The sequence below is a fragment of the Blennius ocellaris genome (genome assembly GCF_963422515.1).
Source record: "Blennius ocellaris genome assembly, chromosome: 7".
Classification (NCBI taxonomy): domain Eukaryota; kingdom Metazoa; phylum Chordata; class Actinopteri; order Blenniiformes; family Blenniidae; genus Blennius; species Blennius ocellaris.
Window position 1 is genome coordinate 8780773 of NC_137656.1, and position 27933 is coordinate 8808705.

The following is a 27933-nucleotide window of genomic DNA, read 5'->3' on the forward strand; positions in this document are numbered from 1 at the left end:
GAGATCACATTCGAGCCTTTACCTGCTCTAATGGTGTCAAAATTACATTTGCACATCTCTTTTTTTTTTTTTTTTTTTTTAAAGGACCTACGGCAGAACTGGGAACAAAAACAGTGCTGCTGTTATATGTGTATGTGTGTGGATGTTCAATTTAGTCATTTTAAACACATTTCAGAACATCATGGAAGGATTTATTTAAGGTCAAATACAGTAAAAATATTTAGTTTTGCAGGTGACATTTTATAAATTACAAATATCCGTTATCACCAACAATGAACAATAACACATAAGTGATTTTGCTTTTTTTTTTTTTAAAGAAATAAATCGACTTTTATTTAAAAACGAAATTGTTCTAACCTGAGAATTTCTCTTCACACAATGAAATTAAAGTTAAAAGTGCAAGGTTTCTCAAACTGCGACTGTTAGACAAAAAGTTTTGAAAACAGATTTTAATATACATTTTTCATACAAATTTGCTACAAATTTAGCATCTCAAACACAAAGGCTCCTCTGTGTGTGTGTGTGTGTGTGTGTGTGTGTGTGTGTGTGTGTGTGTGTGTGTGTGTGTGTGAGAGAGAGAGAGAGAGAGAGAGGGAGAGCGAGAGAAAGAGAGAGATTAGAAAGATGATTGGAAAAAAGTACATTTATTCCCTTGAATTTGAATTCTGACTTTAATCTCAAAATTCTAACGATTTTTATTTCTCAGTAATATGACTTGTTTCTCACAGATTTATTAAATTTTTCACAGAATTATGACTTTTTCAGGTTTATCGTGATTTAGTTCCTCTGAATAACGCCTTTATAACTTTTTTCCTCATAGTTACAAAATCAATGTAAGATTTAGGACTTTTTCTCTGTGGAAAAGAAAAACAGAATTCTGAGATTTTCTGACTGACTCTATTCTCGTCAACATATTACAAAGATTGAGAGAACGTCTTAAATATTTTCAGAGGCTTTAGTTTTCAGCCTCTGTACTTCAGGCGTCTGTTGGAACAGTTGGCTGCAGTCACGCACGCGCACACGCGCACGAGGCGGAGTTTGGAGGAGTGGGGTGGCGGGTGGTGGGTCGGTGGAGCTCAGTCCGGGGGTCTGGGACTGTTGCTGCCCGGTACTCTCTCTCTCTCTCTCTCTCTCTCTCTCTCTCTCTCTCTCTCTCTCTCTCTCTCTCTCTCTCTCTCTCTCTCTCTCTCTCTCTCTCTCTCTCTCTCTCTCCCTCTCCCTCGCAGTATGTTTGTTCTGACGGTCGCGTGAAGAAGCGGAGCGGACCGTGAACATGTAACTGCACGCGCGCCGCCTCCTCCACCAACATGGACCCCGCCGGGAGAAGAAGAAACACCCGCCGCCTCGACCACCTCGACCAGCTCCACTTGTGGCTCCGCGGGCTGCTCTGGTGGTCGCTGCTGCTCCAAGTCGCGTCCGGAGGTAACGAGCAGAACTAGCAATTCATTAATGGAAACTCGGTGCCGTTTCTGAACAGGAACGTCCACCTGGGTTAATGTTTTCCTCGCCGCCGTAACTTCACCCTCACCCCTGCAAATGAGTGCGTTTTGTATTGTTTCCCTGCTCTCTCTCTCGCAGACGATGGTTTAAATGTTTCCCTGCGCGTGTTCTGGGGCCAGTTTTAACAGTTCACACCTCACAGGGGGTAAAATATGACCTGCGGTGTCACCATCACTCTGGGCGAGTCACATCTTTTTTTTTTTTTTTTTTTAAGATTTTTAACAGCACAGACACACTATGGTTTCTTTTATTATATCACAACACTTGAGAGTTTTTATTTTGCAAAAAAAAAAAAAAATCCCCTCAAAAACAACCCAGATGTGCAGTAGTTTTGGACATCTGCACACATGGATACACAGGGAGGACTCTCCCACCTTATCAGATGAAGCAGCAGCAGCAGCAGCAGCACAAATGGGTCTGCGATGTCCACTGCACTGGAAGAACTATCTGACTGTGACAATTGCACATTCAAATGAATTCAAAGAAATGGACATGTGTTGCTGAGAGGGCGAACTTATTGTCGGCGTGCAGATGTACATTATTTACATCCATGTGGGCATTCCTCGGCCTCTCCCGGTTGATTGGACCGTTGGACATGTGTCACCCGAATTGAGCCTGCGTCCAGGCCCGTGCCTCTGGGGATAATCAGGAATTGCTTCACAGTGACTCACACTATCCTTCACTGGAAATCACCACAATATAGACATTTGCTTTACTCCGATGCGTTTCTGGCTGAGTTCGTCCCCCTTTTTTTTTTTTTTTTTGCCATTTTGTCTTACGAAACAAGCTGAAACGTCCACATACCGGGGTTTTGACAAAGCGTCAGCAACAAAGTGGCACCGCTGTCCACAATAGGTTCACTTCAGTCAGGTTGCATTTCTGATATTTCGCTATAAACTGAGCACACAAGCAGTGACAAGCGCCCTCAAATTATGTGTTTACCGGTGTTCACTGAAAGGTCACCCGCCTTTGTTGTTGTTGAAATCTCAATAACTGCACAGAGAGGAGCCCCGGAGACATGGAGATTACAGTACAAGCTTCAAACACCTCCTGCTGTGTATTGTTTTCTCCCCGTGCTCTCTCATTTACCTGCCTCAGAAATATTTCTGCCTGTCATCGCTCTCATATGTCAGTCAGCTGGAATCACGCCTCCTTTGGCGGGCACTCCCTTCATCTTTCCAAGAATCTGTCTCCGTACGGGCAGGATCTGCAAGGGAACGCCGTCTTTTTTGTTTTAACCCGACGTGACGTCTACAAGCCGACCCACCGGAGTACGATCGAGCGTGCGCGTCCGTCCTTGTGAATTTAAGGGGGAAGAAAAAACTGTCACGGCGCTCCTCCTTGGCCAGCTTTTTGGAGAATGCTTTAGTCCCTGTTGTGCTCGTGGAGCAAGGTCAGATGAGCAAACTTACAAAGGAGAAAGAACAAGAGAAGAATAAAATACTGAGTCAGATTCAGTCAGGTGAAATAACACCTGGACACTGTGTGACTGTGGGCCAATCAATTCTGTTTACTTCAAGCTGCGTTTAACAATTTTAACACACTATAACAGTCACTACACCTGGATGGGGTTTTATCCTGTGAAACCACACAGTCCAGTTAGTGACCGCTCATTTAAATTAACACAGCAATAATGACTAGAAATTACTTTTTTTTTTTTTATTGGAACAAAGCAAAAACAATTGCTTCTACGTCATATAATGTCTTCAGTTCAAAATTAACTAACTGGAAAGATGCATTGTGTACAAACATATTGGGAAGTTGTTGTTTTTTTTACAGCTCGTTTCTGCCCGTATGTGATTATTCAGCCACGTTTTAGGGCCGAACACGTCAAGCCTCTCTAATGGGGAAATATTGGGAAACAAACCATGTGGAGTTGTTTTCTGAGAGAGAAAACAAAAAAGCACCGCCCGGAACCATCTAATGATGGAGCAGCTGCATGGTTTTTTTTTTAACAACAAATTTTGTCTTGAGGTTAGAAGCATATTTGTTTTTCCATCAAGTGGGCCTGTGAACATCCCCTGTTTGGTTTAGTGTCATTCTAAAGTGAAAAGAATAAACCTGTGTGCCAAAGTAATGGGACAGAATACGGTGCAGAGATATTTCAGTTTTAGTGAGCCGTGTGTCATAAGCGGTTTCCTTTGTTTTCCTCCAAATTGGCCTGCTCGAGTTCCTTTAAAAAAGTCGTCGTCGTCGTCGTCGTCGTCGTCGTCGTCGTCGTCTTCTTCTTCTTCTTCTTCTTCTTTTAACATGTACAAATCACATTTTGACAACTTCAGAGCAGCAAAGCCTCGAGCCCCTCTGAGAGGGTTTAGACCTCGGGTTGAGAACCAGTACAAACTAAATGAAGCCGTTCTGGAATTAATGAGACACTATTTTGTTTGTGAGTTCGGAGAACAGAATCAGAGGAGTGTAAATACAGTTTTGTTGAAGGGTGGCATGATGCCCAATGTTCAGTCATATAATTATATGAACATTTGTTTTTGCACGTATTTTAATACAATGAGAGTTTGCAGTTTAATGTGATAGAAATTGTGGGCGGGTTTTCACAGTACATTAATAGTATTGCGTTGTCATTATGTGTGTGATACAGTGTCCTCTAGTGGTCAGATGTGGTACGCATCGTTAAAGTCGCTTCTTTTATAGTGGAAAGTGCATGACCAGCCTAACAACTTCAAGAAGAAATGCGATTTATAGTTTGTAAAATACAGAACATACATTTTTAGTTATGTATGTTGGAAATTGTCTATTTGGATTTATATTAGCAGCTTTTAACGTTTAAAGCAACTGTGTCTTCAGGAAGAGATACTTTGCATTATTCCTGCTCAGCATCAAGAAGAGTACTCTCCCATTTTTCAAATTATTTTCATGTTCTCATCATTATTCTCCTGTGTCTTTTCATTATAGACGGGATTAGCCTGTAACATGACATCCCGCACTGGCACAAACAATAATTTAATTTCATAGCTTTGATAGACTAATAAAGAGCTTAAAGGATCATTTGTTCCCCTTCGTTCCTCACACAATGTATGTTAATGTAAGTGAAAATGGTTCTAAATGTGCAGTCCGGTGTGAAAAGCGGAAAAATCTACAAAATGCAAATCGAAATGCAGAGGAATTCTTAATTTAATCTGTTGTTTAGTCATATATTTTAATCACAATCACATTGTCTAATAGAGTTAATATCTGCTTGATCTGACTGACTCCTATTTCCCAGGAATTTCTAGCATAAAATATGGAAGTGGAGAGATGATGATGATGATGATGATGATGATAAAATAATCTGATGAAATGGGCTGTTTTCTAGTTGAAAATTGTAATAAGCACTCCTATTGTCATTTTTAGTTTGGCATGTCATATTTTCAACTGCTCTGTGGCAGTGTAAACGGTGAACTACTCTCATATAAACAAACTTTTTAACTGCGTTCATTGACAATGAGGAAGTATTTTAAGTTTAGTATGTGTTTTATCAACCTGTGTTTTATTCAATAGCTCGCGGTGTGCAGTCAGTTTAGATTCAGCCTCGAGTTCAGAGAAGCAGATGTGTCATCTCAGTCTCACAGATTCAGATTTAGTTTGTTTAAACAGGAAATTAATCTCGATCATTTATTTGTTTGTGAATTCAGAAAGCATGAGAATGAAATATTTGGAATTATATGAAGGTATTATTATATAAATTGATATAAAATAAGTCGTTTTGTGTTTTCTCTCTGCAATCAGCTCCTGTTGACTGATTCTCCCTTCGGGCAGCAGCGATCAATATACACACTTTATTGGATTAGCTGTGTGAATGTCTACTGCTCAGTGTTGTACCGACAGACTCTATTTACTCAAACTGCACATTAGTGCATTAATCTCTTACAAAGTAACAACAGAGCTCGAAGTGTCTTTTACTTCATCCAGCTTTGCCGGTGACTCACCGCGGCCCATTATCATCGGGCCGCTCAGCACCCCGGGGTCACGCACCGCAACCAGAGCCAACCGCGGAGCGGCACGTTTCTCCGCCGAGGCGAAGATGTTCGTTAACCTTTTGAATATGCGTGGGACTGTGGAGCTCATTAAAAACGGGGCTGGTGGTGCCCGGGCACGGCGGCTCCGATGAGAACGCTTCAGAGCGCGTTAGCCCAGATTACAGGGCGATGCGGAATGGCAGGGAGGACGAGGTAGAAGAAACAGCTGGGTCCATCCGCCGAGCCGCTGCTGGAACACGGCTTCAGACAATGTGGGGACGTCAGAGCCTTTCATGTTTAGGTTGAAAGTTCCTGCCGGGGCATGGGGCAGGCCCCGACGTGTCGGACTCCCTCCGAGCCAGCTCCACATCCACCGCCAGACATCCGCCAAGTCTGCGTGTTACTGTTAATGCACAAAAGTCAACGGCTTCTATAATTCACACGTGTCGTTCTTACACCTTTGGCCTTTGGGCCGTCAATGATCAGTTTTCTCGAACTATCTGTGGCGTGAACCTGCAGTTCTGCATGTTCTGCTTTGGCTTGGGTCTTGTTTGATCCTGACAGTGGTTGTAATTATTCAGGCTTTCAAGCTTTACCTGTACAATTACACTCTTGCCCTGCTTGAGTTCTTGTAACTCATTAAAGTTGAGAACATAAAGTAGAAAGCTGACGGGCCCACGATGACAACAACCTTAGAAGCGCTGTTATAAATCAGTGGAGGTATAGTGTGTGTGTTTGTTCTTTCGGTAGACGAACTCCGCTTTCCTCCTAAAGACCAGCCAGGATGATAATTAGCATGACTTTTATGTCTAAATGTCACATGTTGACTATATTAAGACCACAATGCTTGACTGGCTCTGTTTCCTTTCATTTGCTCAGCCCCGGTTTGAATGTTTGCGTCTGTGACAGAAAGCGATCGCCAACATTGGAACGTATACACTCCCCCTCCAGTTCTCCTTTCAAACTCCCCCATTCTAAATGTTTTGTCTCATCCAGCTTCCTTCTATGGCGATGGCTTTGTGCAGCTCAAGGCGGCGGAGTCGTCCGACCATAACGTCCTCCGCGCTCGCTTCCGGACCTCCAGCACCACCGGCCTGCTGTTTCTCGCCGCCGGCCAGAGCAGCTACTTCCTACTGGAGCTCCACGCTGGTCGCCTGCAGGTGGGTACATCCATGTCCCCAGCACATGAGCATATGTGTTCAAGCATATATGAGTGCACACACGCACGCCTTTGTGTGTGTGTGTGTGTGTGTGTGTGTGTGTGTGTGTGTGTGTGTGTGTGTGTGTGTGTGTGTGTGTGTGTGTGTGTGTGTGTGTGTGTGTGTGTGTGTGTGTGTGTGTGTGTGTGTGTGTGTGTGTGTATACGCAGATGTTTTTGCACCACTGCGTGCACACGCCCGCACACAGCAGCCACATGAACGCGGAGCTCTGTGAGCCGAGGCGTCGTCTCCGATGACAGTGTCAGTCTTTCAGCACGGTAACGCAAGCAGACAAGCCGACGTGCTGCTAATTTAACTGCACCCGCTTCTTGTAATGGTGGAAACTTGGAGGTTGTTGTTTTTTCATGTTTAAGTGATGAAGTATTGGAGGGAGATTGCATTTTCTGCAACCTCATTGGGATTTCCTCTAATAATTTTTCTCATAAATTTTGAACTAGCTCTTGAAACGCCGTCTTTGTTGGCTGTAGTCCTCTGGTCGCTCCCTCCGACAATCTTGAAACGTGCGTGAACGTTTTATTTTCTGCGTTCATGGTGTGATGGGCTGTTGATCAGTCTCGGGTCATTGTGTATCCTCTTTGTCTGAGGTCAAGCAAATCTCGAAGAATAGTTGAATGTAACGTTTTTAGATGTTCTTATTTGTCTAAGGTGCAAAGCCAAACGATGAATTGCAGGGCATATTTAGAATAGATGTTTCCTTAATACTGATATGTATGCATTCTTTTTCCCTTTTTCTTTCAATCCTAGTCATATGGTGATGACCTAGTGGAATATGTAATCAATACAATATGTATTTCCGATGTAACTACTCCTTTTAAACTGATTTATTCCACATAAATGGGCTCATCTAGTTTCTATTTTAGGACGAATGGCAGTGTCTGTAGCCACTACTGACTGTGACTTAAGTAAAAGTACAAAACCAACGTTTCATTAAAATTTTGCTGCTTTATAAGGTAATTCCCATTGGACAATCATTGTAGGAAAGTCAATTATTTCAAAAAAGAGAAAGCACAATATAAAAAAAAAAAAAAGGTTCATCCCTTCTTTCCAGTGTCATGCACCATTAACATCTGGGTAATGATATTATTATGCATTACATTTAATTTGCTTGCAGTTATCCATCCATGCATCGTCCTCATCGCTCCACCCAACTCTCAGTTGCCCAAATAATGACTTGGTGAAAACACGCTCACACGTCGATGTATTTCAAAGGCTACAAAAAACGTTCAAGCATGTACAAGAATTTGTGTGTGCGTGCGTGTTTATTTTGGACATGTCTGGCAAAAAGCAGCCGGGTCATTTCATTGGTAAATACAGTTTGTTCTCTAATGCTGCCTCTGGAGCATCGTGTGAGCAGCTCTGCCGGGTTAAATCAGAGCACCGAATGGACAGATGCACTCTTGATATGCAGACAATTCATTGCAAACAAAAGAAGCCCTGAGATGCACATTTGTAGCTTTTGAGCTTTAATGTTTTCACATCCCTGTGACTGAGCTTCTATTTGTGTTTGACTTCCGCTCATACGAATGACTCACACTGACAACTGTGTTGCATTGTTGTACTTCAGTGAGCACGAGAAGTGCGCATCCCGAGTCTTTCAACGAGTGCTGGTAACAAGGAGAGGAGAAAAAAAATTGCACCCTTATAAATTATCCCCGGGGTCGGGGTGTCATCCCATGTGAGTCAGACATGAGCGTCACTCCCTGGAAGCCCATGCATGGATAGCAGCGACTCGGCAGTGAGCTTTGACGAGCACGCCATCCCAATGCGGCGATGGTTTGAGATGGTGACATGATGCTCCGAGGGCATGGCTGAAGGCAAGGAGATAGTAGTGCTCTTCCTGCCTTCACCTCCGTCACAGACAAAGCTCAGTTCTCAGAACAGGCTACACCTCACTGAAGAGGAAAAACACCAAATAATGTGTTTGTTATCCAGAGTGTTGCATGCATTGTAAGTGAGCATATTTTGTCTGATGATTAAGTGCGGTGCTGTTTATTTAGTGACAGAGTTCTTTTTTCTTTTGTCTTCTCTCAGCTAAAACTGGACCTTGGATCCGGGGAGCATGTTTTAGAATCGGACCGAGCCACTCAGCTCAACGATCTGGCCTGGCACTCTGTGGAGGTCCACCACGCGCAACTCAACGTCACTCTGACTGTTGACAAAAATTCACAAACGAGTGTAAATCTGCCGGGTTCCCAGCACAACCTCAACATTGCAGACGGTCTCTACGTCGGAGGCTCTGGCAGCTTGGACAGACTTTACCTTCCCAGAGACCCCGTTGGCTTTCGAGGCTGCATGGAGGAGGTGACCTTCAACAAGCATGATCTGCTGTCTTCACTGAGGCCATATACCGGATTCAAGAATGTCCATGAAGTGTCTTTAGGCTGCAGTCCTCAGTTCTTCGCTACTGAGGAGGATCCCATCAGCTTCTTCAGCTCCAGGGCTTATGTTTCCCTTCCAGCCTGGAGTGTCCAGCAGGGCGCTGCGTTCGAATGTGTTGTCCATACCTCAGCCAAAGAGGGAATCCTACTGTACAGCTCAGCCAGAGAGGGAGACTTTGTGGCACTAGAAATCCAGGAAGGTTTACCGGTGGCTATTGTTGGAAAAGGGGGAACCAAAACTGAGCTTCGCTCGCTCACATTCATCAACGACAGGAAATGGCATTCTCTCAAATTGCGTTTCAGCCCCAAAAGTCTGGAACTGGCAGTAGATGGAGAGATGGTGAAAAGCAGCATTAGCTCTCGGTCTAAGGGGTTTCAACCTAAAGGTTACCTTTTCATAGGAGGCATCGACGATGGCACCAGATCAGAAGTCAGGAAAATGGGTCTTGTCTCTGTGTCTGGAAAGCGAGTCAGAGGAGGCTCCTTCAAAGGATGTTTGAAGAACATTGAAGTCAACCGAGTAAAAATGGGTCTCTCTAATGCCATCGTTACCAAAGACATCTCAGTTGGTTGTGAGCCAGAGAAAACTCCAGAACATTCTACCACTGTGAGTCCAACAAGTGTTCCTGCATCCCTTTTCCATTTGGTGACGCCAAACCCGTCGCTGTATATGTCCACTCTCGCGAGGGGCCTGGATAGAAGGTACGGCTCAGATTTTGTCCAGCTTAAAAACCTCATAGTGCCAGAGGGTAGTCGCGCATCTCTTGACGCCAAACACATCAAGGTTCTATTGGACTTTAAGAAGCTTGGCATTCGACAATCTCAAATTATCTTTCGGATTCAGGAGCAGCCAATCAGAGGTCAGATCAGACTTGATGTGGATCAGGACCAAGAGGAAAACACCTTCAGCATGCTGGACCTCTGGCACGGGCGAGTCATGTACATCCACGGAGGCTCTGAGGAACCAGATGACTTCTTCATGTTTTCGGTTTTCACCAGTAGCAGAAAGCAAGTTCCTGACTACCTGAAGGACAACAAACTATACCGCTACAATATTTCTGTGACGCCCACGAACGATGCACCTGAGTTGAGCCTCCCCGAAGGAAATCTCTTCATTCTGCTGGAGAACTCAAAGAAACACCTCACCACTGATGTTCTGAAGGCCACAGACATTGACAGCAGCAACAATGATCTCCTCTTCTCAGTGCTGGGGAACCTGAATGCCGATGCAGGATATTTGGAAGTGGAAAGCAACCCTAGCAAGGCCGTGACCTCATTTACATATTCAGACTTGGAGGAACTGAGGGTGTCCTACGTTCACACGGGCGTTCGAAACTCGAGGATAGTGCTTCGGGTTAGTGATGGGGAAAAGGTCAGCAACACGGTAGTTTTAAGGGTGATGGCCATAGCACTGGAGTATAAGATTGCCAACAACACGGGGCTGCAGATCACTCAAGGAGACACAGCTATAATTGGGTCAAAGCAGTTGGCTGTGCAAACCAATGCTGTAAAACAAGTTGTGGACATCCGATACGATATTATTGAGCCCCCGCAGTATGGGGAACTCCAGAGGCTTCACTCAAGTGGTGAGTGGAGGCCTACTGACTCGTTTTCACAAAGGCTTTTAGAAAAAGAGCGCTTGAGATACATGAGCACGTTTCAGGATATCCAGACCTCCAATGCCTCGGATTACTTTAAGTGTAAAGTGAACGTGGCTGCGAGGGAAACGACTGAAATCCTCTTCCCAATTACAGTGAAGTGGGTGAGTTACCGCCTCATCAAGAACAATGTAATAGAGTTGGATAAAGTTAGACGAGTGACTCTTAGCTCGGAGCATCTGTTTGCTACAGCAGAGGGTGCGATCGTTTCAGAGGGTGAGCTTTATTTCCGCGTCCTGACCACGCCAAAGAAAGGAAATATCTTGCTCAACACCGCAGTCTTGAAGAAGAATTCAACCTTCAGTCAAAAAGATGTGTCCAGTCTCCGAGTGCATTATGAGCTGGTTGACAGACCTTCTGAAAATACAACGGACAGGTTCAAATTTCAGCTGTTTTCCAAGCATGCCCAGTCACAGTATTATGATTTCCAGTTTGCCATTAAAGCGGATGTCAACACCGTGTTTATAAAAAATGAAGGACTTGCACTTCAGGAGGGGGAAAGTAAAATTATCAGCAAAGAGGAGCTGTTTGCTGAGACTTTGAGTACAAAGGACATGTTCTACACAGTCATCAGCAGCCCTAAACATGGAAAGCTCGCCCGTATTAGTCAGTCGAATTCCAATGCGAGTTACGACAAAATTTTGACCTTCAGTAATCAGGACATATTAGATCAACGAATCATGTACATTCACGATGATAGCGAAACGACCACGGACGAGTTCTTTTTCATTGCCTCCACCAGCCAAAACTTCAAATCTTTCATTGCAGAAGATGAAATTGGGTCCAAAGGAGGAACGTTCAACATTTCTATTCAGCTAATAAATGATCACAAGCCAGCGCGCGTTATCGATCAAATCTTTCATGTTGTGAGGGACGGACAAAAGTTGGTTACGTTGGAAGATTTGCGATATCACGATGCAGATTCCGATTTTGATGACGGCCAGTTAGTTTACACGCGACGAGGAATCCCAATGGGAGACTTGGTGCTGGTTAATGACACCACGCAGCGATTGTTCTCCTTTCGACAAAAGGATCTGGAAGAAAAGCGAGTGTTGTTCACACACAAAGGCGTGAGCACCGGCAGGTTTGTGCTCTTCGTCTCGGACGGAAAGCACTTCGTATCGAGCCTTTTGGACATCAGTGCACACGACCCTTTCCTAAAAGTTGAAAATAATACAGGCCTGTTGGTTCAGAAAGGACATTCAGTGACACTTTCCCGCAGCAATTTCAGTGTCTTATCAAATTTGGATATCCGAGATGACCAGGAGGTGGTGTTCAAGTTGGAGGAGCCTCCCAGACATGGAGATCTTTACAGCGATGCGGCCAAGGTGATGTCGTTCACACTGTCTGACCTGAAAGATGGATTCATCTCCTATCGACACGATGACAGCAAACACCTGGCGGACTTTCTCAACCTCACAGTGAAAGCTAAAGGCGCTCAGTTCACAGACAGGATCAACGTGAAGGTTTACCTGGAGAGTCATCAGCGGCCGCCCATCGTGCAGCATCACAGCACGTTGCTGGTGGAAGAAGGAAAACCAGTGAAGATCGATGAAGCTGTATTGGAGGTAAGACTGTCGGTGAGAGATTTAGAATCTATAAATAACAAAAGAACATGTATTTGATGAGTAGTTCTACAATGATATGAAGCAGTTCTAGCTCTTGTTATTTAGACGTTTTGTTTTTGTCTTTTTTGACAACTCATTGTAAATTTTCTGTTAGCTATTCCTGATAAATGGCCTCATATTCTGACACTTTTAGTGTCTGATTGCTCTGGTTGTGGGTTACATGCAGCCGGAGTAGCAGCTGATATTTTATTATTATATATAGTGGAGACACTGAAAATAGGTTCTTACTGCAGGCAGAATTAGGAAACTCACTCCACAGCAAAACAACTCATCAGGGTTTTGACTTGTTTCCCACAAAGAAAAAAATAGTTTGAAGTGGAAATATACTCCAGTATTCCCTTTTTGTTGGTTCTATAACACAGAGTAAGCAATTGATAAAGGGCAAGCCCAAAGACGAATAAAACTGAAATAGTTTCTTTTCAAAGTGTCTTTAAAGATGATGTGGAAAAAAACTACTTTAAGGAGATGAAATCATTGTTTTTGTGGTCTTTTTTTTTTTTTAAGAACTTTTGAAAATATTAAAACTAGGCCAACCTTTCTTTTTTACATTTCACAGTTATGTCACGAAGAAGTAAATCTTAGTGACAAATGCAACATTTCCGACGTTACCACCGAATGGTTTCTGATCTTTGCAGGTCACACACGAGGACAACCTGCCATCCGAGATCGTGTTCACAGTTCAGGTCGCCCCGTCTCACGGCTTTCTCCGGCGTTTTGTCAACGCGGACGAGCGTTACATCGGAACCAGGCAGTCTCCTGTCAAGACCTTCACCCAAGACGACATCAACGGCGGCAACATCCAGTACGTGCAGGTGGAGCCCAACAAAGGCAACGACACCTTCGTCCTCGACGCCACCAACGGGGTCACTGACGTCAGCGGCATAAGGATGTCGGTGGACGTCATCCCGCGCCTCATCCCGCTCCGCGTCTCCAACTTCACGCTGAGCGAAGGCGGCTCCAAGGCGCTGACGGAGGACGTCCTGAGCGTCACCAACCGCCACTTTGTCGGAATCCACTTTTTCTATAATCTGACCCAGCCCCCGCTGCACGGCCACGTCGAGCACTCTCGCCATCCCGGTGTTCCCATCACCACCTTCACCAGGAGACAGGTGAGACGCCCTGACGGACACTCTTATTAGCTGCAGTTGAATATTTAAAGTACCCTTTATCATTGAGCATTAATCTGAGCCAGTAAACCTCCTTGTGCATTTATACATTAATCATCTTTACTTCTCTCCCACCTGACTCCATCTCTAATACCTTGTTGCTTTTTTTTATTATGCCTGTGGGTGGTCTCTCAAAGATGCCTCCCGTTTCTGTTTTGTCATTAAAACCTTGTCGTGACACAAAGAAGCAAGCGCTAAAACATGCGACGTGTATGTCGTGGTTTTGAACCTCCCAACATTCTCATGATTCCTGTTCCTGTGATCTTTAACCAGGTGGAGCACGAATTCATTTACTACGTCCACGACAGCAGCGAAACCTTAACCGACAACTTCACTGTGGCGGCCAATGACACCGGCCTGAGGAAGCACAGCGCGGCCCAGACGGTGTACATCCAGGTTACAGCTGTCAACGACGAGCCTCCTGTTATTACAGCCAACAGGGTCCTCAGGGTGAGTCCTCTATATTTAAACTCCCAGCACTTTTTTTTTTTTATGCGCATGTGTCTGGCACCACAGCTTACTGTCAGAGGATTTTCGTGTGGGCACTGCCGCAAGTTGCCATGGATCACTGGCTCACTGAAAGAGGGGGAAAGTATGTTTGCTATGTGGGGGAGGGTCCAGGGTGGCCGGCAGCAAGGAACAGACGCTGACACACATTCAGAGGTCTCTGGGTCTTGTAGGAAAGTGTGTTTTGGCGCTAAGGTGTTAAATCTTAGCAAATTCCCCATGTATCAAACTCCATTATTCAGTGTTGGTAAGTGTGATCTGTGTCGACTTCCAATGAAGGTGCCTTTTTGAATACGAAAGTGGAAACCAAATGGAAAGTAACTCCCAGGCATTGCACGGACGATATTTGAGTGGCATATTAGCTGAAATTGAATTGAATCCATTCCAGATCATCTGAGTGCTGATTGGCACAATGCCACGGCCCCGAAATAGAAAATACTGTGGCCACACGGCCTGAGCTCGGTTTCCTCCGCTTCACTTATCTCTGCACACATATTCGTGTTCAGAGAAACCACTCGTTAGTCGCCGCTGTCTGAAAACAGTCATTACCTACACACATCCTAATTATATATGTTTATGAAGCGCCGCGGCAGTCGTGTGTGTTCATGTGCCGTGCAGCGCCGGCTCGCACGGCTCAGTAATGCAGCTCCGTCAGGTCCCGGGATAAAGATGGGTTGAGGTGTATTGTAGGTGTCTTTTGTCTTTCCCCCAAATGCCTCAAATTCCTCTGGGAATCCTGTCGACTCTGAGAAGAGCGTCTCAAATTGGAAGCACTCATAGAGAATCATCGTTAAGTCAGAAACGTAAAAAAAGGACTTATTATTAATAAATGAACCATGTCTGGTTCATTTATTTCAACATGAATCACTTTATCATGCTTTCCTTGATTCTTAGTGGAAAGTAAAGATTCTTCTCAGGAACTGATTTCATGAAGGCCACCAGGGGGCTCTCTGCTACTGCCAGTTGTAGTGTGACACCCCAGTTACAGTAAAACATTCAGCATTTACATTCAAATGTTTGTCAGGAGTGAGATTTCAGACTGATGTCTTGTTTTCTGTCTTTACATGACACCTCATCATGGCCAAACACAAACTGTCTAATGTCTCTTTTATAACACAAGGACACATACAAAACAGAGACGCATGGGTGACGTCAGAATTTTGTAAAAGGAAAACATTTGAAGCTGATTTTCTTTTCTGATTTGTCAAGATTTAGAAAAGTTTCAACAGATTTTAAGACAACATACAACAAACAGAATCAAGTGTCCCTGATGGTCAGACTCTGGAATGCTGCTAAAATGAATGACCCACTTTCAGGTTGGATGGTTTATGTCATTTTGGACACTTGAGACACTCAAAAACCATTAATTACACTGTAAAAATAAGATGGCAAAGTAAATCATAAAGGCCAGCATGTGTTTTAATGAAGAAGCTTATCAGTTCTATTGAATGTCCCTCAACAAACTTCAGTACTGACATTAATCCCACCAAAGTGCATCAAACATACACTTGTGGTGAAGCTTGTTTTGTTCAAACTCGTCCTCTCAGTAAAACTGCATCCCGCGGTGCCGAAGACCCCCGGCAGCCTTTGAGGAATCGATCCCGACCTCAGCGGGTTGGATGTGCAAATTGATCTCATGTGTGTCTGTTCTTTGAATGCGGTGAGTCACCGTGCTGTTGTTCGTCGGTCCTGCTGGGTCTTCCTGGCAGACAGGAGATTTCCGGAGAATGTAGTCACCGCCCACCTGCGGAGAGACGTTGCTGCTTGCGTGCAGACGTGCAGTGTCTTGGAGCCCCGTTGCATCTCCTCCTGTGGTGTTTATGTGTACTAATTGCCAAGATTGCCGACACTCCAGACACCTCAGTGTCGTCACCGATCCGTCTGCACGACTTCCAATGTTTTGTGCCGTCAAGGTAAAACTCATCTGATCAAACTCTTCACTTCTGCTGTGATGTTTCTCATATCAGTCAGCTCCCAGGGAGCAGCAGGTGGGGGGTTAACAGTTAACATGAAGCGAGCTGGTTTTGTGTCTGAAGACAGAAGCAGAACTGTGTTCACACACTGAAGCTGCCACAAAGGATTATACAGTAAGGTACGTCTGAGGTGTATGGTAGGCGCTCTTTTCGGAAGCAGGTTTTTTTTTGTTTTAATGTTAATTTTTTCAAACGTTATACATGAAGACTGAACATTTGCGGGCCGGGGTAATTACAATTATAAAACAGTACTTGTATCACTATGCACAGGCGACAGTGGATGGCTCAAAGTCTAATATACAGTTTCTTAGGAGACTTTTTCTCCGGTATTCCTTTTACAGTCGCAGTGTAAAAGTCAGTCTCCATCCCGTGAATCCAGTTTATGATGTAGTGAATCCCACTGTTGGCAGCATTTGGTTATTGCTTTTTTTTTTTTTTACTTGCAGCCATAATTATTCTGAACAGATAGGACTCTCTTTTATGTAGACCTTCAGGAGCTCGTTCAAGGTACAATGGCACTAAAGAAAAACCCAACACTATACCCAAGCACCCTGCTATTAATTATTCCACCTTCTTCCTGAAGTCTTTAAAATTTTGGCACGGCATGTGAAAGCAGCCTGCAGAAACCGTTCCACACCTGTGAACGGTGCTCCATCTTGATTTGCAATTTGGGGTAATAAAAAAAAAAAATCTAATAAAAAATTTTCAGCAAAAGTCTACAGTAAAGAACTTGTCGTTAAGGATTTCTTTTTTTTTCCAAAGTTGCAGCCATACCTCTTCTGAAATTACTACATTGGCGTTTTTCTCCCAGTTCTGTCTAATATGATCAGTTGAGCTCCTATTGGTGGACATTAAACCTTTATATGATTTGCCAATAATGCTTTTGTGTTCTTTTAGATTCATAAGGCTTTTTAAATACTTGAATTCTATTAGATCTTCATTAAGTCTACGAGTCTTAATTACTTTCACAAAAAAAGTTACGAATCTGCAAATATCAGAAAGTGATATGTCTATATGTCTACTAATCCACCAACCAGATAGACAAAAAATCCTTGTATTTTTTGGACTTTTTGCACCAGAAGATTTCATTAAAAAACAGTTTCATATTGAGATTGTAGTAATTTTCAGTCATAATTGTTTTGTTTTTGTGAAAATATAGACATTTTCATCACAGATACGATGGGCCATGGGTAGTGTGGCATTATTTTGCCAGTCCAGCCCACCCAGGATTAGATTGGACTGTATGTGACCCCTGATTTTAAAAGGTGTTGGACACCCCTGTTCTAAAGCCAAGGGGTCCTGTTGCATTAACCCTTGACATGGTAACAACAAAACAATCACACCAGAGCTTTAAAACTATTACTAAATGTTTAAAATATGTTTCAGATGCACAGTAAGCCAATAATGGACTACATTGTAGATATGTAATCATTAATAAAGCCTAACTTATGTGAAGTTGTCTTTAAAGAGGCCTTCAACATAGAGAGGTAAATATGACACGAATAACTCAGTTCCATCGTCCCTTCACCGTTACAGGTGAAAGAAGAGCCGTCATCACCGCTGTGCATTCACGTAACTTGTCTCCCAGTCTTGCATTAATGTGTGCTCAGCAACCTGTTCAGAAGGCAATACGTCGTCATGTGATGATTCCTCTGGCGTCGAGTGCGGAAGCGCATCCTTTATTGTCAGATGTCTGCACGCTCCAGTCCTTTTTGTTCTCTGTGTGTCAATGAGTTCCTCTGTTACTGCGTGTCGGCTCGAAGCGTTCAAATCCACGCGAAAGAAGGGGATTCGCCGAGCCTCTCCGACACCGCGCCGCTGTGTTTTCAGTCCGTTGCGGCTATATTTAGTCCTGAGACGTCCTTGATTCGAGTAATGCTCAAGTGACAGTTTTCCTTAGGTTGTTATTGTCTTACCATGTTGGTGCGTGATGTGGAGATTTATTTATTTTCTTCTTTTTTTTCCTATAGCAGCCATGCTTCAGTGGATAATGTTTTCTACTGTGGGAAATAAGGGGAAAGAAAAAGAGTGAAAATATGTTAAAGCCTTGGAGCTGCACTAACACCAACAGCAACCTGCGTCCATTGTCTGAGGGCCTGAATGACAAGGACACATCAGCTTGTATGAAGCTCCAGTCCGTCCCTCTGTGGTCCAGCTTTGTGTGGAGAAGGTGCACGTTGCATTCTGATAAAGTAGATGTTACCTTGTTGAGAGCTTCAAACTTTGCATTTAGTATTTTTTTTTTCTCACCAGCTGGATTGTGTGAATTTATCCTAAAGTCTCACATCCGCGAAATGGAGACAGGCTTTTGACTTGGCGAGTCTGTAACCAAATATGGTGGCGTTTCTTTCCATCTATGAGAATAAATGTCAAACCGGGATTGAGCTGTCAAATATGGTTAACTTCCCCACCCTGAGTCGTGTCAAACTAAATGTCCAGAGTCCCTGCAGGTCTCCGTTTGCATGCCGATCTCTGATGGCAGCTGTTGTGTCCTTCACTGTCATGTGTCCAGGTTTGGGTGTCCTCTGTGACAGAAATCAGGGGGGAGGATCTGAGAGCGCAGGACCTGGACACGCCACCGGAGGAGCTCCACTTCATGGTGACGCCGCCCAGCAACGGACACCTGGCACTGAAGAGCGCCCCCATGAGGCCAGTGCTCAATTTCACCCAGGTTCACATCGAGCAGGGGCAACTGCTGTTTGTCCACAAAGGTAAAAAAAATAAACATCAACCAGTTATCAATGACAACAATCTTAACATCCTAAGTGTGTATAATATGTAATATATAATATACTTTGTGCTGCACTTTTCATACAGCCTGAGTTTATTTCAATAATCCATGTGTATGTAGTCTTGTAGTTCCTTCCGCCTCCACTAGGAGACACTGTTGACAGTTGCTCCCAGTGTACTGTGTTCTTCTTGTGCAGGCTGCTTGTGTGGTGTATTCATGTGCAGCAACATTATGCAACTCCGAGCTGTTAAATGAAGCTGAGCTGAAGGTTGAGCTGCAGGTAGTCGTGCGAGCTCAAAGTCTGCGAGCTGATGGGAAATACATTGTGTTGACATGTGACTCAGATCAAGTTCCTGCTTAATGATCTAATGTTCTGATTCCTAGCTACTTTTTTACTTTCCACCAGACAAGTTTGTAAAAAAAAAAAAACAGAGTGAGAGGAGCTCCACCCCACATGGGTTTTTTTTAAATTTTTTATTATTAAATAATTTACAACCACATGCACTCATTTATTGAGCTCTCCCTGCTAGGAAAATGAGTTGCAGTTGCAGTTTTACTCTTGTAAGAAATGCTGATGAGGTACCTTTTGTGTCTGTTTAGCAGAAACAAAAGGTCCCAGATTTGTTTTTATTTTTTGTTTTCAGCTGAGAATAAAGTATAAAATCACAGACTTTAGTCAGTGTAGGAGAAGGATTGTGTCCTCAGCTATGTATTTCACGTTCACTACTATTACTCCTTTTTTTTGTGCTTTTTCTAGGAGCCATGTCCGGAGGATTCAACTTCCAAGTCAATGACGGCGTTAACTTCACTCCCAGGCAGATCTTTAGCATCACTGCTAAAGCCTTAGTTCTCAATTTGGAAAGAAACCGCCCTCTGAAGGTTTTCCCAGGTAACTCTGATCACCTGTGAAGAGAAATGTCAATATAAATATCCATTATTTTAACAAATGGATTTGTTACAGTTTCTGATGCTTTGTGTTTTTGTTTTGTTTTTTAATACAAAAAAAACATATTCATGATCAATATTGAATATAACTCTTGTTGGGGTTTTTTAAACCTTGCTAGAATATAATAACACTGCAATGTTTATGCCTTGTTCTTTTCCACATCAAGTGCTATAAGCTCACAATGGAATAGAAAAATAGCTCCACAGTGTCCAATGAAAATGGTATTGTGTTTTTTTGTTGTTTTTTTAAAATTCATATCAAGACACTTTCTATAATCCCGAGTCGATGTGGGAAAGAGATACGTTAATCACAGGAAGGGAAGGCAACTCCTTTATTATTAACACACTGGCTCAGTGTGTAATCATCCAAAAACCTTAAATTATGGAAATAGGTTCCGCAATAAATTCTGAATTCCTAGACTTTGTTCCCAAAATGTTATATTACAGTATACATCCCCAATTTTCGTTGTACTCCCCGGTACCATGACAAATAAAGCTATCTATCTATCTAGCTAGCTAGCTAGCTATCTAGCTATCTAGCTATCTAGCTATCTAGCTCTAGATTATTTTAAGATGTCATTATTCTTGGCAATAATGAGACACATCTTCATTACTGTGTTTGAATCATGCTCGGCTTACACGGACTCTGTTGATATCATTTATGATATAATTTAGTTTCATTATTAGTTTTAATGTGGTCATGCCAGATAAAGAGGGTCTTTCACTGAACTTCATCTTGACATCATCAGAATTTTTGAAGTGTAACTTGTTTTTGTTTCGTCTGGTTTTGAGTCCGACACAGCTTATTTCTGCCATCGACTCTTTTGTTACAGGCTTTAATGAGCCACATGGAGAAGTTAGAAATTCCATTTTGATATTCACGTCGTTGCTTTGGCTGACCGGGTGTTGCCTGTGTCTCCGAAACACATTTTCAAGGGTTTCTGAGCTTTTCGGTCATCCGCTGTGTGAATTTAGGGGAGTAGACATTGTGAGGGCAGCGAGCAGCCAGCTGGCACGCTCTGCTGGGCCTCCCAGCCGCAGGGTGAGTGGGTGCTTGAAAAGCCGTGCCACTGTCTGTCTGAGGCAGCCCCGTTTGCGCTTTGTGCCAGGCGGGGCTGGAGAGAAAGGGCGGGATGGGAGCACCGACTGACAATGAAGAGTTTTGATTGGCGGGGGGGGGGGGGGGTGACGGGGGGACATGGAGCACTTTCACACTGTGGAGAGAATTAATGTTTTCCCCTTTTTGCCTGAAGAATTTCTCCAGTGTCTGTGTGCATGCTGAAAAGCCGAGCTGAGACTCGCTGCGTGTGGTTCATTAGGGAAGCATTGACCTAAAAGCAGAGGGACGGTCAGATATTGTGGTGTTGCTGCCTGTAAATACTGCAAAAAGACTCTTTTGGGGACATTTTGAATTAGTTCAAGCATGCTTTTTTAATCTCATTACAAAAAAAAAAATTGCTCCATAGTTGTGAAATGAAATACTGTGGCTGTTCTAAAGCAAGATGCAAAGAAAAAAAGAAGGAAAAATGAAGATATTTGATCCTGTAGAAAATCAGAGTTTTCATTGTGAAAAGACAGGAAATTTCCCATGAGAAGCAAGTGAGATGGGAGCGTTTCCGACGACACGTGATGAATGAATTTCACTGTGGCTCGACCCCTTTTCCCCCCTCTCTATCATTGCCTCTCATCATTTATCAGCAGTCTTTCTCGGGATCCTCGCCATATTTACTGTCAAAGTCTGTTATTTATCTCAAGAAGAGGAGCAGCTCTCAGTAGACTTCAGGGATCACGCTCAGTCGGTGTTTCTTTTTTAATTTCACTTTCCCCATGCGGGAAGATTCGCGTCTGCAAGGAGCTGATCCACTTTTCATTTCTTGTTTGGATTTTATGTAACACCCTCGGTGCAGTCCGACGGTGCTGTAAAGAAAAGCCTCTGATGTCTGCGGAGCAGCTTTAATTTGACACATCAAACGACTCTCGTCGGCCTATTCCAGGCCTTATTTTGCATAATTCACAGTCAAAAAGATGCGAAAGACTTCCGGAGGGGGAGACCTCGCAACTTCTCGTGCGGTCGCACGTGGATTTCAACAGTGTCGTCGCAGCGGCAACTGACAAACCAGAGTGGAATGAACACGTTTTGTTTACACGTGCACTGATCACTGCATCACTGATTCTCTTAATCCGTATTCCTCCAGGTACCTCGAGACCGATCACAAACGAGCATTTGCAAATGGTCACCAATGACATGAGCAACACGTCGAAGCGCATCATTACGTTCAACGTGCTGCGGCAGCCCAAACTGGGACGTCTGGTAACGAGACAGCCCGACAACTCCACAGCCGACGTCTCCTCCTTCACGCAGGATATGGTGAGTGAGGAGCTGGAGGCTCTGTCAACACTTGTCTCTCATTTCACACAAGTGGATTTCTAAAATGGGACAAGTGATGTGAGCCCGAGTAAGATTAAAACATTCGGGCTCGTTCACCCATATGGAAGGTTGCCAGATTCCCATCACATGAATAAATCATATTCTGCATCCCCCATTCAGGAAATTGACTGTCCTCCCGTTAGCTGAATGGGACATATAATGCTTTTATGTAATCAATTATATCTGATGGATTATGATCCGACGTTCAAAACCCGTGATGTCTTTGCGCCATTTACTGCTGAGCAGAGCATATTCATTACACGTGGTCTAATGTAGTCTCGGTGGGAGATTTATCGGGGTTTTTACAGTTGACTGAGTTCACTTGATCTGGAAGTTGTGCAAATTTGTTGACGTCTATTTTGGGTGGCGGTTTTGTCTGAGGGTCTGCTTTCTTCCCGTTTCGCAGGTGAACAGGAACGAGGTTGTGTACGTTCAAACGCCCGTGGAGTCAGTGGGCTGGGCGGCCATGGACTCCCTGACCTTCTCCATCGCATCTCCGCCTGCTTCTTTGGACAGCCAGACCTTTAAAATAGACATCTCCTATGAAAACACGGGGCCCAAACACAAAACGGTCCTGCTTGCAAACACAGGTACGAACAAAAGTGTGGTGTTATGCAAACAGCTGACTGGGGCTGGAGTTATAACATACTGGAGTTTTGAGTTGGGTATTAACAAAGGCACACTCACTGGAGCAGCGTTGGCGTGATGCTGAGTGGAAGGTATTTCTTTTAACATGTCAACACTGTTTGTAAACAGAAGAAGCTTTCAGTCACGCAACCCGTTACAAGTCCTAACATTTTTTTTATTTGGCAGTGATGTCCAGCCAAAGTGATTCATCTCTGAGAAGCATTCAGATTTGGAGTTTCCCAACACCAACAAGACAACCAGTTATTTGCAAATATCTAAAAAAAAAAACGTTTCCACATCCGTGGCGACGCAACAGACATTTAAAGTTTCCATAGAAAGTGCTGACAGTCAAAGAGGGAGGATCTGTCTGCATCAGATACACAACAAGAGGACACATTCATGTTTTTAGCGACCCCGGGGTAACACTGAAAGACTGACGTCTTCACATCCGCAGCCAATTTAATATATAACACAATTTATTATCATTGTTAAAGAAATAGTGAAAAAAGCAAGATTACCAAAATAAAACATGGACGAATGTGCAAAATCCACAGAAAAATGTCATTACCTGGAATCAAACCTTTATGTGAGGTGACGGGCTCAACCACTCCAGCATAGTGCCCCACATGATGTTTACCCTTTCCTGTATTTCTCCAAAATGCAAACTACAGGTGAGGTAGTTGATCCTCTGTCAGCATTCAGTGAAGTAACTAATCAATCAGATGGTATTTTGATCATTTCCAAATGTTGAAGTTTAATGTTTAGAAAAATGCTAAACTGATGTTGCCTTGGTAACAGGCGCCGAGGTCACCGAGGGGAAGAGCGTCGTCATCGACGAGTCCAAACTGGACGCCTCCAACCTGATGACCAAGCTGCCGGCGCCGGAGCGGAGCTCCCACGAAGTCTGGTTCCAGGTGACGTCTCTTCCCCGACATGGCGTCATCGTGGTGGGCGAGAGAACCCTCACCAAGGAGAAGCCCAACTTCTCCCAGTTCATTGTCAACAAGTACGGTATCACCTACAAACACGACGACTCCGAGACGACCCGCGATTCTTTCACGTTCAGCGCGTGGGTAAATTCCAAGGGCAAAACGGCACAGCGCCCCGAAGACGACAGCGACGTCGTGGAGGGTTTTAACATCACAGTCACGCCCGTGAACGATCAGCCGCCTGTGCTAAAAACCAAAGCTCCCAGTTTGAAGGTGGTACGGGGAGATACTGTGGCCTTCGGGCCGGAGAACCTCAAAGTGGAGGACTTGGATAATGTGCCCGAGGACATTACGTTTTCCGTGATTAGCAAGCCAAGTAATGGTTATTTAGCTCTTGAAGGAAGCTTGAATGAATCAATAACCGCCTTCACACAAGCTCAAATTGATAACCGAAGTGTTTTCTTCATCCACGATGGAAGCTCCGCCTCGGGGGTGTTTTACTTCAGCGTCACAGACGGCCACCATAAACCGATATACAAACTTTTTAACCTGGAAGTTACAAAAATCACCATTAATGTGGTCAGCCTAACTGAAGTGTCACTACGACAAGGGACCACTGTCGTATCGCTGACGCAGGAAAACCTGTCTGCTGAAACCAACGGGAAAAATCTGACCATTCACTATCAGATTACAAGGCCTCCAAACTTTGGGAAAGTTCTGAAGGACGACCAAGAGGTTACACATTTCAAGCAGGGCGACGTCGAGGCTGGAAGGTTGTCCTACCATATGATCTCCCTTTCTTCTGCGGAGGACAGCTTTGAGTTCACCGTTTTCACTTCTGAGGCCAACCTGACCGGCCAAGTCCTCAACATAACCGTCAGACCTCTGGTCCAGGTGGGCAAACACCTGAGGATTCCCAGCGGTGTTAGAGTAAAACTCAACGCTGGTTTTCTTAACGCCTCTGAACTGGCGAAAGTCAGTGGCAGTGACCCTGTTTTTGAAATATTATCCCAACCTAAATATGGAAAAGTTGTGCAGACAAAAGGGAAAACGTGGAGAAATGGCGTCCCTGCCGAGTCCTTCACCTTCCAGGAGGTCGTGCAGGAGAAAGTAGCTCTGGAGCTGAATGCCAACATGACTGGAGTTCAAGAGCTGAATGATTCACTTGTGTTTGTATTGAAAGCCAATGACACCCAGCCTGCGAGAGGGGAGTTCCACTTCGCCGTCGTACCGTATGACCCACTGCTTTTTCCAACCACGGCGGGCCCTGCGCCGACCACATCATCCGCTCCTCTGACTCCAGTCAAGACCACGAAAACTGGAACTGCCTCACCAGTCCCATCTACAGTCCTCCACTCCACCCAGCAGCCCAGCAAAAACCAGCAGAGACACAAGGGGCGCAACCGCTGGGGGAACTCCAACAGAACCGGCGTTCTCGGCACGACGCTCGGCAAGCCGTCTCACACAGAGGAGTTCCCCTTCAGAAACACTCCGGTTCGTGTGGAGTCCTACCCCCAGAAAACGTCCAACCCGCTGCTGGTGATCCTGCCGCTGCTGGCCCTCCTGCTGCTCGTGATCATCTTCGTCGTGCTGGTCGTCTACCTGCGACACCACAGGCGCAGGAAGCAGAGCACGGCGACGCCACAGGAGCCGCCCCCCGCCGCCCACCCGGGCGGCCCGTCGTACCAGGGCGAGACCCAGAGGAGCGCCACGGTTCCCACGGTCACCGTCACGCCTCTCAACCCCACCTGCCCAGGTAGTCCCGCCTTCGACGGGCCGCTCGCAACAAATCACAGCTCGCCGTATGACACCATCGACTCTAATATGCTCATCAGTTCTTGGAGTAACAATTCCCCGGCAGCTTCTTCACAAATCATCAGAACTGCCACTCCAACACTGCGGAAGAATCAGTACTGGGTGTGAGCTTCCACACAAACGCCCATGGGGAGTTATTGTTATTGTCACGTGTAAAGATTCGCCCCCAGGTACCGCGGGTGACGAGCCGCTCGGCCTCGCTCGGCGTGTCGCTGTTGTGCACAATTCTATAGTTCAGTCTCACCACTCTCATGCCCGTTTCGACAGACGTCACATACAGCCGTGAATAACTGGCAGAGGAAAGCACAAACAAAAGGCCGGCTGCACACAAAGCTTCTCATTCACTGGACGTGTCGTTTCATAGGGATGTAGTATCGACTGTACCCGGAGGTGGATGTAAGTGACAAGTCCCCAGAAAGTGTTGGTGTCCCCCTGCTGGCTGGTGGCAGCACACGTCAGAGATAATTCGCCTTCCACGTTTGCAGATGGGCCATGAATGGTTGACGGCATGCTGATAAAGCTGAGTACATGTGTGTGTGTGTGAGAGCTCATTACGGTGACGCCCGTGTCGGGGTCATGTCGCTTCCGTCGTTCCGTGTCTGCTGCAATTTCATCAATTTCAGTCACGTTTTGCCCCCAGTGGACAAAAGTTCTCACGGAATTGTAAGTCTGACTGAAAGAGAGGAACAAACCGCAGCTCTTTGCCACACATCAGTCAGAACCAGAACCAGGACCGGCTCTTCACCACAACATTGACAGAGTGGCCATCATCACTGTAAATTATAAACAATGTTTGTGCCTCGTCCATGTTGTATCACCACTGTTAACTGGTCCTGCATGTTGAAATTCCTTCCAGACTGGGAGACGACGCCCGTACCACCTCGAAACTGTGAATTACTGTGACTAGCGCAGCATTTCGATTGATTGTGCACATTTTTTATATCATTTCCATGTGGTATGATAACAGCATTTCTTTTTGTGAACTCAGGTATTCTGTTAACAGTCACGTTACCTTGATTGGAGGTTGCACGGTTATTGCTACAAAGTGAGACTTGATAACGCCGAACTGAACGTGATGAAATTGACAGTTTCTCAGCATGACTATATGTTGTCGTAAACAAGTTGTGTGTCAATGTTAGAACCACCGCTTTTTACTGACTTGGTCAAGTTATGAAATATGTTACTTATATGCAGTATTTTTCAATATTAAACAAATATATACAAGAAAACTACAGCACTGATTAAAACTAAATCTACTCACCTCATATTTAGTTGAAAGTTTTTTAAATCACCAAATATTTCCCACACGCCTGAAGTTTCAGTCATATTTAATTGTATTTTACCTGTTTATCCTTACAAATGAGCACAAATCCTTTTGTCAAAACACTGGTTTTAATCATTTATAACATAATATACTGGAACATGTATAAAAAAACAAATACAGCAAAAACTTTGCAACAAATTAATGAATAGCCACATTTTCCCCATTATTCACATGATTTAATCACTGGGGTCCAGATGAAAACATGTTTCCTGTTGATCTGAACTACTGATGAGTTGTTCCTGAACAATCTACTGACTGAAACAAGTGCTAGTATTTATATTAATGATTATCCTATTTTTAACCGGCGTCCTGAAATAATTGCTGAGTTTCACCACGATGGTTTGACACTGTATTGATGTATCTGCTGTAGATGAACGGTACGACTCAGATTTCTGGAAAATATACGAGCTGGTGGGGAAAAAAAGAAGCAAACTACTGTTATCGTTCATAAATAAATTTTGTACTGAAGAGAAATATCTATCCACTGTATTCCAGTCTCATCTGAATGATGTAATCTACTATGTAATAGGAGTGTCATATTTATTTATACTGTATTTTTAATAAACCACTTGAAAATATACACTTTATCCTGTTTTGTTTTGTCATCCAGGCTTTTTCTGTGGCAAAGAAGAAGAAGAAAAAAAAACAAACTGGCACCCAGATGGCTTTTTGGCAGCTTCCCTCAATCAGTGTAATTTACCTTGTCCCTCATATTAATAATATGTCATTGCAACAAAAAGGGGTTTTCACCAAGCAGACTAATTTTATTCACTGATCGCTGAAGCAAATGTGATTGAAGAACGCACAAGAGTCCACTCTCTCTTCTTGTTGACAGCAAATGAGCGAAGAAGCAGTGGTGAGGAACAGCATCACATGTGAGCTGCAAACTTTACACAATTATGTTAAACCACAGAGCCGCCAAACATCCAGCTTCACTGGGATCCGGCTGGTAACTCATGTCTTTCTGCTGTGAGATGAAACGTCCACCCTGAACTCGACATTAACGGCTTGATCAGTTCACCATTACCACCACAGTGAGCAGAACACATCCAGCCCTTCTGGTTTCTGGGGGTTTCTTCAGTAAATCTAATCTAAATCTCATATCGAATGGTGATAATCGTGTCGCGTTTAAATGTAAAAAATAGAAATACACT

The 27933-nt window shown here is 44.2% G+C and overlaps 1 protein-coding gene across 1 annotated transcript; it reads left to right on the forward strand.

Annotated features, from left to right (window-relative positions):
- The first annotated feature begins 1243 nt into the window (after positions 1-1243).
- On the forward strand, positions 1244-27266 carry cspg4ba (chondroitin sulfate proteoglycan 4ba). Its single transcript, XM_080499623.1, has 10 exons — positions 1244-1422; positions 6447-6610; positions 8702-12274; positions 12970-13443; positions 13774-13950; positions 18493-18691; positions 19469-19600; positions 21852-22024; positions 22491-22674; positions 23510-27266. The coding sequence occupies exons 1-10, from the start codon at positions 1308-1310 to the stop codon at positions 25561-25563; spliced, it is 7245 nt and encodes a 2414-aa protein (XP_080355749.1). The 5' UTR covers positions 1244-1307; the 3' UTR covers positions 25564-27266.
- The last annotated feature ends 667 nt before the right edge of the window (positions 27267-27933 follow it).

Coding starts and splice junctions, on each gene's coding strand:
- cspg4ba (XM_080499623.1), top strand. CDS start 1,308: ATGGACCCCGCCGGGAGAAGAAGAAACACCCGCCGCCTCGACCACCTC. Junction 6,611..8,701: donor TCCACGCTGGTCGCCTGCAG/GTGGGTACATCC, acceptor GTCTTCTCTCAG/CTAAAACTGGACCTTGGATC. Junction 18,692..19,468: donor ACTGCTGTTTGTCCACAAAG/GTAAAAAAAATA, acceptor TGCTTTTTCTAG/GAGCCATGTCCGGAGGATTC.